Consider the following 18,128-nt stretch of genomic DNA (forward strand, 5'->3'; position numbering starts at 1 on the left):
CATATGGGATGCTGGCACTGCAGGTGGCGGCTTTAACCGCTACGCCACATTGCCGGCCCTTAATGTCAATTTTTTAAAAAATGCCTATTTATACTATACATGTAGCAATTCAACAATCACCTAATCATAGGTGATAAATTTAGTGAAATGGAGATATTGGTTAACATATGGGGCCGGCACTGTGGTGCAGCGGGTTAATGCCCTGGCCTGAAGCGCTGGCATCCCATATGGGCGCCAGTTCCAGACCTGGCTGCTCCACTTCCAGTCCAGCTCTCTGCTATGGCCTGGGAAAGCAGTAGAAGACGGCTCCAGTCCTTGGGCCCCTGCACCCACATGGGAGACCCAGAAGCTCCTGGCTCCTGGCTTCGGATCGGCGCAGCTCTGGCCGTTGCGGCCATCTGGGGAGTGAACCAGCAGATGGAAGAACCCTTTCTCTCTCTGCCTCTGCTCTCTCTTTGTAACTCTTTCAAATAAATAAATCTTAAAAAAAAAAAAAAAAAAAAAAAGAAGAAGACATTCAGAGAAATCCAAGAAAGGTGATTTAAAGTGGTAATGTTGGCAAAAATTTTATAAGTAGGAAGAGGGCTCTGAGTAGTGCATACTTTAAAGTTATGGAGATGGCAGGCATTGTGGTGTGGCATGTAAAGCTGCCACCTGTGACACTGGCATCTCATATGGGCACTCCTTTGTGTCGCAGCTGCTCCACTTCCAATGCTGCTCCCTCTTAATGGCCCCAGAAAAGCAGTGAAGATGCCCAAGTTTTTGGGCTCCTCTATACATGTGGGAGACCTGGAATAAGTTCCTGGTTCCTAGCTTTGGTCTGGCCCAGCAGTGCCCATTGCAGCCATCTGTTGGGTGAACCAACAAATAGAAGATGGATCTCCCTGTCTCTCTTTCAAAATAGGTAACTCTTTAAAAAAAAAAAAAATTATAGAGGGGCCGACATTGTGGCATAACAGGTTAAGCTGCCAGCTGTGATGCTGACATCCCACATCTGATCCAGCTCCCTGCTAACGGCCTAGGAAAGCAGTGGCAGGTGGCCCAAGTGCTTGGGCCCCTGCACCCACATGGGAGACCCAGAAAAAGCTCCCAGCTTCAGCCTGGCCCAGCCCCAGACACTGTGGCCATTTGGGGAGTGAACCAGTGGATGGAAGACCTATCTCTGTAACTCTACCTTTTAAATAAATAAAATAATTATGGAGTATGGGGAATTCCAAAAGTAATAAATCATTGCAAGGGGAGATGAAAAAAAATGAGAAAAACAATGATGACCACTCAAGTTTACTGCTACCAAGATTTCTATTGTAGTGTTAATATCACCATAAGTTCAGGCAGTATTCTCAAATCAGAATTGATTCAAATCACAAAAGAATGCAGTGGAAATGGTTCTGAAGGGACAAAACAAAAACAAAAACCCCAGACGTAGCTAAAAAATTTAGGAAGCTTTTTCAAGTGAAGCTCATTAAGCTAAAATTACATACAACTACTTCAATGACTTATGATCAATAGACTTATCTGAAAATTAATAATGGCAAAGTTTTTATGGGACAAACTGTCAGTATGATGTGACTGTATGTTGCAGATTCATCAAAAAGCACAGAATTATATGGTTCTAAAATTGATTTACATCTCGAGTAGTTTAATTACAATCTCTGATCTAATTATGAACACCTGATGAAACATAACTCAGTAAAATACAAATTAAAAAGGAAAAAAAGGGCATTACTTAATGTTTTCTGAAAGTTAAATTCCTGAAGCTGGATGTATATCAATAAGTATAAGCAACAGAATTATCAAGAAACCAGGTGAACAGCTAGGTCAGAGTCAAAAAAACACCCAGGAACAAAAGTCATATGGAGTAATGGCAACAAGACTGGGCTGGGAGCCAAATAACCTGAATTCCACTAACTGGTTCTATGCCCTCGGCCTCAGAACCATCCAATTTTCTGTTTCTACAAAAAGTAGAAACCCAAGAGTTTAGATCAGTTGGTTTTTAAGACTCCCTTAAATCTAAACTTAAAATTTCAAGTCTCTGAGAAACGTTTGTGTAAGACAGCCCTACCAGGAATGTTAAAATTAGAAGGTCTGGGTTTCTAGGAACAGATGTACACATAAAACAAGACAGATAAAAGTGAAGAGTTTTGACAATACTTGTTGCAGCTGTGATTTTCACAATAGAAAAAATTCCCATGGTTTGTGAAGTGGGAAAACCACTGATCATAAACTGGTCTTCTCAACTATATTGAATAACTGGACAATAATATTGTTAGCAGCAATGCTTGTTAAATTCAAGGGCAATGATATAAATGTCTTCTTGATACTGCTATTTCAGACGCTGTGACTAATTGCAGTTGAATTGTGCTCACCCCAAATCGATGTTAAGTCCCATCCCTTAGAATCTAACCATATCTGGTGATAGGATCACTATCAAGCTAAGATGAGGTCACTAGGAAGAGCCCTAGTATGACAAGTGTACTTCTAAGAGGTATAGATCCTCTCTCATCACAGCCCTCATGCAACTCTACCAATATCTTGATTTTGAACTTCCGGTCTCCATAACATTATTAATAGATTTCTGCTATTTAAGCAATCCAGTAAGCAGTAATCTGTTAGGTAGCCCCAGGAAACTAATATAGATGCTAAACATTAGTTTAACACTATCAGAAGTAATTTATGCATTATCATGCCAGTAACTCCTTAACTCCCAGATTTAACTATATTCGTATTCAGTGGGCTTCTTAGTCAATAATCTGATGTCAGAAGTTTGGGCATGACTTTACAGTTGTGCAACTGAAAATGAAATGTAAAGGCGTTATGACTTAGCTATGAAATGGTTACATTTTTTGTCCAATCCCTTACCAGCTCCTCCTTACCCCAGTCTTAAATTATTCAACACTTAGATAGGGGCTTAAAAAACAAGCCAAAAACAAAGAATGTTCTTCCTACCCTAATACTGGCCTGCTAGTGTTATTAAAAGATTCACACAGAGCCCACTGATTGCCTAGGGGATAATTACTGTTGGGAATAGGACTATCAGTGGGCTTTATTACATATTATGTTGCACTTCAGTTCTGGCAGTGCAATAATTCAATGATTTCATACACATAAAACAGAGCTTGTCTTGAGTTTAAAAAGTTAATAGCACCTATTGTTAAGGAAGGAAAACTGTAACTAGTTTCTTCCATACATCTGTTTTTTTCTAATTCATAAAATCAGAGCACAAGAAACTGGATGAGTATTATCAAGAACGGTTAAAACTATGAACTACATGCAACTGAAAATACCATATTTAAGGTACAATTATACATTTGGCATTTAATTTAGCAATGCCAAAAAAACTGGGCAACTTAAAAAAAAACTTATTAAAGGCAAATCTCATTGTCATGTTTAAAGTCATCCATTTTAACATCTCAAAAAAAAAGTTCAATTTATTATTTTACAAAAACATTATGAAAATCAAAATAAAGAGAAAAATTAGGTTGTCTCATGAACTGCAATGTGACTTATTAAATCCCTTTCATTTCCAAACCTCATCAAGCAATCACTACATTTATGAGGCAAGTCAGCAGAATGCTTGAAATCTAGATGAATTTTAAGATCTTCAATCTGTCCTGTTGAATATTCACAATATTGACATAAATAAATTCCTTCAGATAAATGTGAATTTAAATGCTTGCAATATTCTAGCATACTTGAAAACCCTTTTCCACAGTCATCACAAACATGAGGAAATATTTTAGTATGTTCAATAGCGACGTGCCTGTTAACATTTGTATGAAGTCTACTCCGAAAACCACACACTTGACATACAAAGAAGTTCTTACATTTGTCAAAGGTAATTTTGCTTAGGAGGCTGTATTGTCCATGTTCTCCATTGTTATACTTATCACTCAACTCTATTAGCTTACAGGCATGCTCATTCACCACATGGCTATGCAAGTCCTCAGGATCATTAGTTTCATGTTCACAGAACTGACACAAATACTGCTCATCACAGCTGTGCTCCTGGAAATGCAGGTAGAGTTCACTGCTTGAGGAGAACTGTACATCACACTGCTCACACCAATAGAGGTGATCACTGAAGTGGGTGTCCGCAATATGTTGGCTGAGGTTTTCAAAAATTACTGTCTTATAATCACAGTATTTACAGATGTAGGGGTCCTCTTCATGCAATTTTGCATGCTCAATCAGAAGCATGTTGGTAGAGAAACTTTCCTTGCATACTCGACACACATTTGAATCAGTACGTTTATGCTTCAGGATCATATGTTGCTTTAAATCAGAAAAATATTTGCTGTTGAACTCACAAAGTTCACATTTATAGAGGCCACTGCTATTAGCTCTCAGTAAAGGCCATTTCTGCTGGGCAGTCACATTCAAAGCTTGGCTCTTGTCAAGAATTTTACAAAGTTTTGCTGGTGGCTCCTCATCAGTTTGGTCTTGGAGACTTTCCGAGGAATTGTTTTCTGTCTCTATATCATAATCCTCAGAAATTGCATGCACTTCTACAGCAATTGGAACATCTTCAGCAGTGTGAACTTCTATAGGACTCTCCTCCTGAGTTTGCTGGTTAACAGATTCAGGTGAATCACACTCTTCATCACAAATTTCAACATCAGCAGATTTTTCTAAGAAATACAACAACCCATTATTATATTGCTACTACCAAGTAAAATCTGTTAGATAAACACAATTGGGCAAAAAGATATTTACCGTTTGCAGTGTTTTTTTTTTCATTCATCTACACAATGCCAATGCTATTAACTAGTTTTGCTAACCTGTAGAAAAGCCAGTGTGGTCTAGAATTCTAAGTACAGGACTGGGAACCAGGTAGTTCTGATTTCTGTTTCTGGCCTTGATTCCATCTGTGAATTTTGGCAATTCATTTGCTGTCTCAGTATCAGAATCATCATCTGTAATAAAAAGAGATTTGGAAAAACACATCTATCACATTAAGTATTAGCTATTACAAAACAATGACCTGATCAGCTCTTGTTCTGATTGTTGATGTACAATGTAATACTTTATTCTTTTTAGTATTTTGTTGTTGTTGTTGTTCTAGTACTAGTGGTTGAACTCTGTAATTATTCTTAGGTGTTTAAATTTTAACTGAAAAGTGATCCCTGTTAAATATCAACAACAGGAGTCACTGTGTACTTATCTCTCATGTGGGATCTGTCCTTAATGTGTTGTCCAATGTGAAGTGATGCTATAACTAGTACTAAAACAGTATTTTTACACTTTGTGTGTCTGTGTGGGTACAAATTATTTTTAATACAATTTTAAATTCCAATAGGAAGAAAGGATATATATTTAACCATGAAAAAGAGATGTTAGCTATATATTCCAAACACAGAAAATCTCCCCAAATAACCAACTGCCTTTGCCTCTGTGCCCAAATGGACTAGAATACTGTTTTTGAAGTTATTTAGGATGTTATGTCTATAAATTACTGAGTCTGGGTAGACACTGGTACAACAGGCTCACCACCACTTGGGACACCTGCATCCTATTACAGAGTGCCAGTTTAAGTTCTGGCTACTCCAGTTCTGATCCTGTTAATGCAAGCTGAAGAGAGCCCCTGCCACCTATACGGGAAACCCAGATGGAGTTCTGGGCTCCTGGCTTTGGCCAGGCCCAGCCCTGGCTGTTGCTGGCATTTGGGTAGTGAACAAGTAGACAGAAGGGCTCTTTCTTTTAGTAGTTGAAAATAAACAAACTTTACAATGACCAAAGTAACACATCATTGTTACTAAAATCCATATTTTATCTACATTTCCTTTGCCAGTTTTTACCCATTATCTAGCTGTTCCCACCCAAAATACATGTTACATTAACTCTCATGTCTCTCTAGGCTACTGTCAGCTAGGACAGTTTCCTACTGTCCTTGCTTTTGATGACTTCTGACAGGTCTGAGGATCACTTGTCATGTATTTTGTAAGAAACTCCACTAACTGAATGTTTGTATTTCTTTTCCCCCTCAGGATTAGACTAGAAGTATAGGTCAATGGGAAGTAGAGCAGGCAGGTAATCTACCATTTCTATCACCTCCTATCAAGATTACACACCATTAACAAGATTTGTGATTGTTGTGACTACTGATGCTGTCTCCAATCAACACTGCAGTTTGTTTTCCCTACTCTACCTTTTGGAAAGAAATCATTATGTGCAGCCCACAATTAAGGAGTGGAGAGTTATGTTTCACCTCAAGAACGGAGTATCTACAAAAATTATTTGAAATTCTTCCGTATGAGAGAGTTTTCTCTTCCCTCATACAATCATTTGTATCATTTGTTTGATATTTATTTTATACTTTGGGTTATAACTTAAAAACAATTTTTTTCTCATCTGGTTTCAGCTTTGGCTGTTAAGAGCTTCTTCAGTTGGCTTTGGGTTCATTCAGTAAAACCTGATCATGTTTGTATGTTTTGTTTTGGGATTTTTTTTTTTAAGCACTTCCTTATTTTCCAGCACTACAAGATTGTCCAGGCTCATCCTGTATATTTTCTACCCCAGATCTAAAATAAATTTTTCCATGAGGAGCTCTAGTTCCATTTATTGAATAACTGTATTAGAAACCAAGATATAGGCACAAAATGTGCTCGCTGCTATTGGTATGTTCATTCTTTCAGTTTCTCTCAGCTAACAGGAAAAAGTGTGAGTGTGTATGTGTGCATTATCTCTTCAGTAAGCTAAACATAAATTCATATCAAGGCCTTTGACCTTATGTTTTATGTTTCTGTGCTTCTAAGAGGAGCCTAAGGGAACTGGAAGTATCAATGGTTGCAGAGGAGAAAAGTAAGTACAGGTTTTCATTGACCTAATGCTCTAGAAAAGTCAGTAGAAAGTGCAAGATTGAAAAAGACCATGCCACTCTCTGTTCTTTCCTTGTATCAGCCCTCCAGACTGAGAGGAAGAACTGTGCTTATTAACACCATTCTTTATCTTTCACCATCAAGGTGCCCAACTCTGGATCATTCCTGCTTTGCCAATTCTGAGCCAACTAAAACAGGTTTAGGAAAGTGTGTTTTTTATTTATATGTCTGAAATAATGCTAAAAATTATTTTGTTTTCTTATATTCTAACTAATATATAAGCAGTTGTCTGTTTTGAAATCCTCAATTACATTTTACCCATATCTTCAAATAGGGGAAAATATATAAAAATAATTTGAAGAAAAATATTTTGGAGAATATTAGTTATACCTTTGTTGTCAAAATATTTTAAGTCTGGCTGTCTCATAGAACAGACGCTATAACAATGATCAGAAAAAATTCCATTAAATCCATCCGCAATTCGGCTTATTCCAGAAGAATCTGAACATAAAACAAAATGAAAAAATTCAAGTACAATAAACACACACATTTAGTAAGCTACCCCTCCATCAAACATACACAGATTTTCATAATTTTAATTATTGTATCTGTAAGGAAAGTATAATATTTGTCTACATTTTTAAAGCATTTACATTTCAGATTAATATTGACACTAAGCTTTTAAAGAGCCACAGATGAACACACTTTAAAATGTAACTTTGGAGGCCAGCACTGTGCCATAGTGGGTAAAGCCACCGCCTGCAGTGCCAGTATTCCATATGGGCACCAGTTCAAGTCCTCGCTGCTCCACTTCCGATCTAGCTCTCTGCTATGGCCCAGGAAAGCAGTAGAAGATGGCCCAAGTCCTAGGGTCCCTGCACTCACGTGGGAGATCCAGAAGAAGCTCCTGGTTTCAGATCAGCACAGCTCTGGCCATTTGCACCATTTGGGGAGTGAACCAGTAGATGGAAGACTTCTTTCTCCCTCTCCCTCTGCTTCTCTATAACTCTGCCTTTCAAATAATCAATCTTTTATATATATAACTGAGGGGCCATTGTTGTGGCACAGTGGGGTAAAGCCCTGGCCTGCAGTGCTAGCATCCCATATGGGTACCAGTTTGAGTCCTAGCTGCTCCACTTCTGATCTAGCTACCTGCTAATGCACCTGGGAAAGCAGTGGAGGATGGCCCAAGTGCTTGGCCCCTGCACCCATGTGGGGGATCTGAAAGAAGCTCCTGGCTCCTAGCTTTGGCCTGGCCCAGCCTTGGTTATTGCAACCATTTGGAGAATGAAACAATGGATAGAAGTCCTCTCTCTCTGTCTCTACCTCTCTCTGTAACTTTGCCTTTCAAATAAATAAAATAATTAATATATATATATATATATATATATATATAACTTTGAAACATACAAGGATATATTTGTCATATAATTAGAATATCACAAAATAAAAATATATGAAAAACACTGTGTTAGCTATACAAACAGTGAATTACCAGAAGATATGCCACAAATACAGGGAAAACATAACATAGTATTCAACTCTGACTAAAATCTTGACTGGGAAGGACCAGAAAGTAGTGAACCAGACTTAAATTTCCTCAGATATAAAGAACAGGTAGGTTAGGAGATTAACAGGTAAGCCTGAGATTGTACCACTTATGTGTACATGAGGTGTATTACAGATGAGCCATAAGATCCCTTTTCTCATAATGCCAAGGCAGCAGAGCCAACCTCAATCACAAAAAATAAAAGTTTAATTTCTTAAAAAAAAAAAAAAAAGATTTATTTTTATTTACTCGAAAGACACAGTTACAGAGACAGAGACACAGAAAAAGAGAAGTCTTCCATCTGCTGGTTCACTCCCCAAATGGCCGCAATGGCCAGAGCTGAGCCAATCTGAAATCAGGAGCCAGGAGCTTCTTCTGGGTTTCCCACACGGGTGCAGGGCTCAAAGACTTGGGCCATCTTCAACTGTTTTCCCAGGGCATAGCAGAAAGCTGGATCCAAAGTGAAGCAGCTAGGACCAGAACTGGCGCCCATATAGGATGCTGGCGCTGCAGGCTGGGTCTTTTTTTTTTTTTTTTAATTTATTTTTATTTTTGACAGGCAGAGTGGACAGTGAGAGAGAGAGACAGAGAGAAAGGTCTTCCTTTGCTGTTGGTTCACCCTCCAATGGCTGCCATGGCTGGTGCGCTGCTGCCAGCGCACCGCTCTGATCCGAAGGCAGGAGCCAGGTGCTTATCCTGGTCTCCCATGGGGTGCAGGGCCCAAGCACTTGGGCCATCCTCCACTGCCTTCCCGGGCCACAGCAGAGAGCTGGCCTGGAAGAGGGGCAACCGGGACAGAATCCGGCACCCCGACCGGGACTAGAACCCGGTGTGCTGGCGCCACTAGGCGGAGAATTAGCCTGTTGAGTCTCGGCGCTGGCCTGCAGGCTGGGTCTTTAACCCACTGCACCACTGAAAATAACATACAAGAGAAGTTTCACCTATTCCCCCTCTCCCCTAACAATGCAAACTTGTTTCACTGAGGTATCTTAAGCACAGCTTGAGAATCAGATAGGCTACATGAGAAAGCAACCACGGAGGTGGGCATTTGGTTGGTGTGTAGGATGCCAGTTGAGATTTCTGTTTCCCATACTGGAGTACCTGAGTTCCAATCCTAGCTCTGCTCAATTCCAGCTTCCTGCTGGTGTACACCCTGGGAAGCAGCCAAGTGATGGCTCAAGTGGTTGAGTTCCTGCCACCATGAGGGAGACCCAGATTGAGTTCCTACCTCCCAGTTCTTGTCTGGCCCAATCCTGGCTATTTCAGTTATTTGGGGAGTAAACTAGAAGAACTCACTTTGTCTCTAGTTCCCTCCGCTGCTCAAACAAATAAATATTTTAAATGAGACAATTATTATTTTTAAAAAAGAAAATAACCTTGACTGTCTAACTTTAAATATCTATAAGTCTGAAGGAGGGTACTTGGTACATCAGTTAAGAGGCCACATGAAATGCCCACATTCCATCAGAGTGCCAGGGTTCAAGTTTCAGCTTCCTGCTAACACACACATTGGGAGGCCATGGTGATGGCTCAAGTACTTGGGTCCCTGCCACCCATGAGAGATACAGACTGAATCCCCTGCTTCTGGCTTCAGTCTGTTCAGTCCCAACTGTTTTGGGCATTTAGGGTGTCAATAAGCAAATGGAAGACCTCTCTCGGTCTGTCTCTCTCTGCCTTTCAAATACATTAAAATAATTTTTTTTAAAAATTTTAAATAAAATAATATATGTAAAGTTCTTATGTGAGCTTAGCACACGGACAATGAGAAATATATATTAGGAAATAGATTTAAATTGTTCTTTTACCTAAAAATTGATCCAGACATTTAAGTTTCATCTGATCATTTATGAGAAAGTAGATGGATTCCACAACTTTGAAATAACTCAGTTATATACTGACCTGAATAACGAGAAGGGTGTAAAGTCTTCCTTTTTCTTTTTTTAGGATACTCATTCATATCTTTTCAATCTAAAAAGTGAAAAAAACATGTAGCATGTCACAATTAACAACTGTTGATATAGTTATAAAAATTATTTCTAAGCGAAGAATTTATTGGCAATAAGCAATATGTATGCCATGTGAAAATCTACCTTATAATAGAAATTTTGGATTACTTTCCCAGTCAAGTTTAAATGCAGAACTTTTGTTTGGTTTTTTGTACTTCCCAAAATACTATGACTAATTCCAAAAAAGAAAAAAAAAAAAAAAAAAAAAAAAAAAGAAATGCTCGAGGCCTAGGACTGTCCTTGTGATTGATCTCCTGTAACCTGCCATGGGACCTAGAAAAGACTGGCAAGGTCAGGCTCCTCCTTGCTCTGCCTGGGTTTTTAGTGTTGATGTAATCAAGAGAACTGGATAGTTCCAAACAATAGTAAACTTTATACTTAAATTATTTATATATATATAAAAAACCATAATGCCTATAGCACCACATTAATATTAGGTTTAATAGGGAAATGGTGTTGTGGTGCAGCAGGTTAGGCTGCTGCCTGAGACATATGAGTGTCCTGACTGCTCCACTTTCAATCCAGTTCCCTGCTAATGTGCCTTGAAAAGCAGCAGCAGATGGCCTAAGCACTTGGGGCCCTGCACCCACATGGGAGACCTGGGTGGAATTCCAGTCTCTTGGCTGGTAGCTATTTGGGGAATAAACCAATAGATACAGACATTTTCTCTCTCTCTCTCTGCATCTCCCTCCATCTCTGTAACTCTGCCTTTCAAATAAATAAATGAAAAGTTTTATAGGCATATTTCCTACAAATGGAAGTATTTTCATACAGAAGATACATTTCCTTAAAAAATACTGTCACAAATCTGTATTGGCCCCATGGCTTCCAGGAAAACTAGCATTGACACACAGAATCTCAAAATATAATTTTTAAAATTCCTTTTCTATATAATCACATTAAATATTCTACTTTGAACAGAACAGGTATAGTAACTACTTTATGATTAAATGCCAATGAACTGTTAGACTAGCTTCACCACATTTTACTTACTTGGTATAATTCTTAATTCTGTAGTGAGAAAAAAACGAATTACAGGGAAGTGTCTTCATATGGTAAAAAATGCCTGTAAGTAAACCATGACAGAAATTATATCAATAAAAATGTGGCTCATTTCCAAGATTCATGAATATCATGGTACCAGATCTTTAGTCAGCTGGAAAGTTATACAGAATGAATTCAGGTATGATATTCTTTTGAATATATTATACTGACTAGTAAAAATGTATATGTTGATAAGTATGTGATTACATGCAAACTTTTATTATTTTTTGGAAATCAAATTTACCTACTAAAGCTAAATCTTGACACCAAAATAGCAATATAAATTTGCATAATTTATTCAGCTATAAGGAAAAGTAGGTACATGAAAGCAAACATTAAGTCTAAGACTTTCCACTGTTAAGATTCTCATAGATTTAATAACACAAGTTAAAATAACAATAATTTAGGCCGGCACTGTGGCTAATAGGCTAATCCTCCGCCTTGCAGCGCTGACACACCGGGTTCAAGTCCCAGTCGGGATGCCAGATTCTGTCCTGGTTGCCCCTCTTCCAGGCCAGCTCTCTGCTATGGCCCGGGAAGGCAGTGGAGGATGGCCCAAGTGCTTGGGCCCTGCACCCCATGGGAGACCAGGAGAAGTACCTGGCTCCTGCCTTCAGATCAGCGCGGTGCGCCGGCTGCAGCGGCCATTGGAAGGTGAACCAATGGCAAAGGAAGACCTTTCTCTCTGTCTCTCTCTCTCACTGTCCACTCTGCCTGTCAAAAAAAAAAAAAGAAAGAAAGAAAAAAAAAATAACAATAATTTACTGAACATCTATTATGCACCAGGGTATAAACATACTTCATCTCATTTAATCCTATGAGATCAAAATCACTCTGTCAAAATTCTTATTTAATCCTTATTACTGATGAGGAAACTGAGGCATAGTAAACATATGTCAAAGTTGCATACTCAATGAGTATTAGGGTTGGGAACTAAGCAAAGGTCTAATTTATTTTAAAGCCCAGGCTTTCAATCCCTTTAATTTTAGTTTTGGAAGCAAATATGGAGATAAAGAAACCACCTCAATTCACAAGTAGGTAAGCGTCAGAATCTCAAGGACCTCTTTCATCTCAGATTGGTTCTTTCCACTGAAGCACTGGGCAGGTAAGCAATGTCAGAAACAGTGATGCAGCCTCATATGCTGCGTTTCTTATCACCAGGGTGACTGACAACGGCAGGTAGAACTTGCCATCACTACTCTCATCACCTCATTTCTAGAGCTAACAAATTGAGATACACATGCTGTTTTTGCTGCTTCACCAAGTTCTGGGTCTATCAGTACATGTGATGTGATCATATAGTAATAAGACAGTATTTTTTCAGTTCATTAAGCATTCTTCTAATCCTTATTCTATTTCTTCATCACATATCGCTTCTCGGCCTTTTGGCTAAGATCAAGTGTGTATTTCTTCATCACAACAATCCTATGGGGTACCCAAAGGAACTACTACCAAACCCACCTCATTTTTACCGATGAGGAAACAGATTCAGTGAAAGCCAAGTCAACAAAGTGGCAGAACCAGGAATGAAAACTCATGTCTTCAGACTCCTGAGCATTTTATGTATGTAAATCTTCACTACTAAGCACTGCCCCAGCAAGTTACATTTTGCTTTCAGTTCTTACTTCGTCACCAGTTGTGATGAAGGGAAGAGAATCACCTAAAGAAACTGACAACCATGAGATTAACAGAAATGTTGTGATATGCTTCACACTTCATGTTCTACCTGTATTAAAAGTATAGAGGGGCCAGTGCTATGGCATAGTGGGTAAAGCCACCACCTTGAATGCTGACATCCCATATAGGTGCCTGTTAGAGTACTGGCTGCTCTACTTCTGATCCAGCTCTCTACTATGGTGTGGGAAAGCAGTAGATGTCCCAAGTCCTTGGGTCCCTGTACCCACGTAGGAGACTTGGAAGAAACTCTTGGCTCCTAACTCGAGATTGGCTTAGCTCTGGCCATTGCAGCCATCTGGGGAGTGTACCAGTGGAAGACTTGTCTCTCTCTCTGTCTGCCTCTGCCTCTCTGTGACTCTGTTTTTCAAATAAACAAATATTTAAAAAATAAACTGAAAAGAATGGGGGGGGGGGTCGATGCTATGATGCACTGCGTTAAAGTGCTAGCCTGCAGTAGGCATTCCATATGGGTGCTGATTCAAGTCTTGGGTACTCCACTCTCAACCCAGCTTCCCTGCTAATGTGTCTGGGAAGGCAGTGGAGGATGGCACAAGTTTTTGGGCCCCTGCACCCACGTGGGACACCAAGAAACTCCTGACTCTTACAGCCATCTGGGGAGTAAACCAGTGGATGGAAAACTTCTTTCTGTCTCTACCTCTCTGTAACTCTGCCTTTCAAATAAATAAAATAAATCCTTCTTAAAAAAAAAAGCATCAGGAAAACACTAAAAACTATTAATTTCTCAGAATACATTTCAATTTCTTTAGGATTTGAATAAGAAAGAGGAAATCAAGCATGTAATAAAACCAATGTTGGGCCCGTGCCGTGGCTTAACAGGCTAATCCTACACCTTGCGGCGCGGGCACACCGGGTTCTAGTCCTGGTTGGGGCGCCGGATTCTATCCCGGTTGCCCCTCTTCCAGGCCAGCTCTCTGCTATGGCCCGGGAAGGCAGTGGAGGATGGCCCAAGTCCTTGGGCCCTGCACCCGCATGGGAGACCAGGAGAAGCACCTGGCTCCTGGCTTCGGATCAGCGAGATGCGCTGGCTGCAGCAGCCATTGGAGGGTGAACCAAAGGCAAAAAGGAAGACCTTTCTCTCTGTCTCTCTCTCTCACTATCCACTCTGCCTGTAAAAGGAAAAAAAAAAAAAAAAAAAAAAAAACAATGTTGTTAGCCAGCCAGGACTCAGACTGTGAAGTGATAGAAAAGTAGGACCACTGATCATAGAGGGTTCAACTCCTACTTAAGTCAAAACAACATCAAAAAATGCTTATTAGACCACCTTTCAGCACAGTAGTAAGATGCCCCTCCAGAGCAAAACTGCTAACCATTCTTCACTTCACCAAACATTTTTATGTACCTTTTGCATGCATAAACAACACGTTTGACATCTTACTCATACACCCTATGTACATAACATGCTATACTGCAGGAATATCAGAAGATTAAAACATAACAAAAATAGAATCCATTCACCCACTGTTCATATTTTGTTGTATATTATCTAGACTTTTTCTTATGCTAAGATATTCAAATGAGTTTATATTTTAAACTTACAAAATATGGCATCATGCCACAGGAAACTTTTTTTTAAAAAAGCACCTTACACATTGCACGCCAGCCTCTGTCATTCTTGTTTTCTAAGGTTTCATATATTTATTCCTGAGCCAACCCAAGTAGTTACGGCCCCAACCAAATATGTACGGTTGTCCAGGTATGTCATTTAAAACACACACACACACACACACAAGAATATATATACATACAAAACACAATACCCATGATAGCGTTTATCAAATCACTGAACCTTTTATAGGCCTTTCAGGCAACGTGGTCTTTCTTCCTAACTTGTACAGTAAGTCTTTGCAAAAAAAAAAAAAAAAAAGGCACATTTTAAACGAGTTAACAGGGCTAAAGTTTCCTTTTCATCCTAATAAAAGTATATATTTTCTAGATTTTAAAAGAAACGAAACATAAAAATGGCTGCATAGGAGCTTCAACTAGAGCCCTCCACATGTCAGCGAATGTACTGAAAATACCTGGTCAAATATTCGAATATTTTCAGGCACGACTCTATTATCTCTTTGCAGAAATAAGCTTCTTCAAAGGACTCGTGTCCCTAGGCCCTACTTGAAAGCAAAACCAGAAAGGGCTTAAAAGCACCCGAGCGAGAGGGGAGTCTCTGGGTGGCAGGGCCGGTGCCCGCTTCCCGCGGCGACAACTTGCGGAGCGCAGCGGGCTGCGGCGCGGGCGGGCCGGGGGCCAGCGTGGCACCCTAGGGCGGCCGGAGCCCAGAGGCCCAAGCTCAGCTGCCCTCCGCCGGGCCCGGCAGGAGCCGCCAGGACCAGGAGCCTCCAGCCCAGCGCACGCACCCGCCTCGCCGGGCCTGCGACCGACTGCCAGAGCTGAGGGGACGCTCAAGCCCCGACCCCAAGGGAGCTATAAGGAAAGCAGCAGCTGAGAGCCGAGGCGAGATGGGGCCGAGGCGTCCTTCGCCAGGCCTGGAACTGCCTTCGGGATGGGGGAGGGGAGGGCCTCCCGCCGTAAAACGAAGACAGGGTTTCAGTTTCAAACAAGCCATCCGGTCTTCCCAGCCCTCTCCGGTCCGGAGATGCGCCCGCACGCCTGCGTCCCCTGCAGCGGTCTGGCGCCCAGGCCGCCCGCTCCTCCCTCACACTCACCAGTGCCTGCGGGCCCGCCAGGCCGCTCCGCGCGCAGCTCTGAGGGGCGGTGCGGCCCTACCCGCGGGCGCGCGGCGGCGGCGCTCTGGCTCTCGCGCTCCCGGGCACTCAGCCGGGCCAGCCCCTCTCCTTCGCGCGCGCGCCCCACGCCCTGTCCGCAGGGCCCCAGCTCCGCGGCTGCACTGGCTGCCTCGTTCCGCGCCTGCGCCGCGCACCTCAGGGGCCCGCCGAAAGGGCGGGGAGGTGACGAGGTGAGTTGGGGGCAGGGGAGCGGGCTGCGCGGCCACACGGCACACCGGGCTTGGGAGGGACCACCGGCCGGCAGCCCCGGGGGTGGCCCGGAGGCCCGCGCCCCCTGCCGGCTCCTCCGCGCCGCCGCGGGCCGCTCCCGGGCGGGGTGCTGCCCCTGCAGAGCGCGGCGGGTGCTTCCAGTCGCTGGAATTGCGGCCCGCCCGGCTGCGCCACGACCTTGACCTGCCTGTCCCCAGCCCTCCCTCCCGCCCGCCCTGGAAGAAGTGGAAGGCGCGCCGCCCGCGAGAGGCCCCCTCTCCCCACCCTGCCCCTCCTGGGGACGCGCGACAATGGCCTTGTCCGGATTAGGCCGTGCAGATGGCGTTTCGTAACCCTAAGTAAGCCAGCAGCCTGTGGGGGGACGGAAAGAGTGGGACCGCGACGTGGCTTTTGCGACGCCCGAGAACCACACAGAGGTGGGATGCTCGTTGCCGGGCATGAGGGAGGACCCCTTGAAGGGCCGTGAGTCAATCCTTAGTTCTCCGCCCGGTTCGTTGGGTCAGGAAATCTTGGTGGAATGAATGTAAAGTTTCCGGAGATTGGTTTCGATGATTGAAATCGTGTTCTGACCTTGAGTTTCTGGGAACAGATGTGGGGAGGATTAAATGAATCCCAGTGGGGCCTCCAAAATAAATAAATGGACATAAATATATTTGTGAACACCGTTTCAAAAACAGTCACTTAAAAAATGTGGTCATGTGTTTAATCTTTTTTGACAACCGGTCGAGGTTGTTAGTTCCAACTTCCAAATTAGAAAAAGTGGGCTTGTGAGGGGCTAAAGTCTCCGGGCTTAACTCCTTTTTGTAACCTAGGCAACTGGGGTTCAAATCTTTGTTAAGTGGATGAATGAAGCCCTTGTGGATTATCGGGTGCCCAAGGTCACTGGTAAAGTCAGGGCTGCAGGGCGGTGCTATTTCTGGGAACCACGCGCTGATCAACCAATCAACTGCTGGAAATCGAGAATCCCAGCCCTTCCGCAAGCCCCTTCACTCCGTCCCAGGGGATAAAGCCGTGTTTGAAAAACTAGTTTCAGTCTTTATTACCTCAGAACTTTTGTGTGTGACTCATCCCAAATAAATGAATATTCATGCATGCTAGCATAGCCGGAATAAAGTAAAAGAGATTTAGAAGAACCCTCAGTCCTAGTAGGAGTAGGACCTGGCACAGAATAGAAAAGCATACAAGTTTGTGAAAGTTATAGAATACAGCATGTATCTTTTGCTCTCTGGTGTGGCTGGGCTTTTTCCCTCCCTGATACATTGGAAGCCACAAGGGGGTGTCCTGAGACCATCTTGAGTGAGTGATTTGTTCACATAGAGCCTTGTGTCAAACAATCTATATTTTGGGTGTTTCATTTTAAATATTTTGTGGTATGAGCACCCCCACTTCCACAAGTGCATTATCTTAAAAAATCCTCACAGTTACCACTTAGAAGAGCCTTACAATGTTCAGATATCATTTATTAAAAATATTTTATTTATTTATCTGACAGGTGGAGTTACAGAGAGAAGGATAGAAAGGTCGTTCATCCACTGGTTCACTCCCCAAATGGCTGCAACAGCAGAGCTGGGCCGATCCAAAGCCAGGAGCCAGGAGCTTTTGGGCCTCCCATGTGGATGTGGGGGCCCAAGAACTTGGGCATCTTCTGCATTCCCAGGCCACAGCAGAGAGGTGGATAGGAAGAGGAGCAGCCAGGTCTTGAACTGGTGTCCATACGGAATGCTGGCGCTGCAGGCAGAGCTTAGCCTAGTACGCCACAGTGCCAGCCCCTCAGCTAACATTTAATGTAATCACAAATTGAACACAACATAAAGTTCTTGGATTAGCTGCAATGTTGTGGCTCTCTTTTCTTTTCCTCTTCCTCCAGGGCAGGGAGGCAGCTGGGGAAAAAAACCAAAACAAAACAAAACCTGAATCTCATAAGAGTACCAAATGGTTTTTTTGTTAAATCCTTTTATAACTTTGGTATAGAGGGCAATTAAGCATCATTCTTCCAACTTTGTCCTCCCTTGTAGAATACAAGCACACTTAATTTTATTGTGCTTCACTCTGGGGATACTGTAGT

General features: G+C 42.1%; 1 protein-coding gene across 5 annotated transcripts; it reads right to left on the minus strand.

The window, feature by feature from the left end:
• Positions 1-512: 512 nt before the first annotated feature.
• ZNF639 (zinc finger protein 639) lies at positions 513-15,854 on the minus strand. Of its 5 annotated transcripts, none has more exons than XM_062211481.1 (7): positions 15,773-15,854; positions 12,876-13,074; positions 11,364-11,436; positions 10,264-10,332; positions 7,206-7,316; positions 4,779-4,913; positions 513-4,628 (listed from the first exon to the last, which is right to left on the minus strand). In XM_062211481.1, exons 4-7 carry the CDS (start codon positions 10,319-10,321, stop codon positions 3,475-3,477), a joined length of 1,458 nt encoding a protein of 485 aa, XP_062067465.1. In that variant the 5' UTR covers positions 10,322-10,332; positions 11,364-11,436; positions 12,876-13,074; positions 15,773-15,854; the 3' UTR covers positions 513-3,474. The 5 variants fall into 5 exon arrangements, with proteins under 5 accessions (XP_062067465.1, XP_062067455.1, XP_062067474.1 ...); XM_062211471.1 differs by having other exon boundaries at positions 12,876-13,083; positions 15,773-15,851; XM_062211490.1 differs by lacking the exon at positions 15,773-15,854 and adding an exon at positions 15,131-15,292 and having other exon boundaries at positions 12,876-13,083.
• Between the last annotated feature and the right edge of the window lie 2,274 nt (positions 15,855-18,128).

Source organism: Lepus europaeus, chromosome 2 (assembly GCF_033115175.1).
Source record: "Lepus europaeus isolate LE1 chromosome 2, mLepTim1.pri, whole genome shotgun sequence".
Lineage (NCBI taxonomy): Eukaryota > Metazoa > Chordata > Mammalia > Lagomorpha > Leporidae > Lepus > Lepus europaeus.

Bases quoted from the DNA above. Each gene is read 5' to 3' on its own strand.
- ZNF639 (XM_062211481.1), bottom strand. From the start codon at position 10,321: ATGAATGAGTATCCTAAAAAAAGAAAAAGGAAGACTTTACACCCTTCT. The intron at 7,317-10,263 runs GTCAGTATATAA...TTTTATGTTCAG, and splicing joins ACACCCTTCTCGTTATTCAG to ATTCTTCTGGAATAAGCCGA. The intron at 4,629-4,778 runs GTTAGCAAAACT...TGTATTTCTTAG, and splicing joins CCACACTGGCTTTTCTACAG to AAAAATCTGCTGATGTTGAA.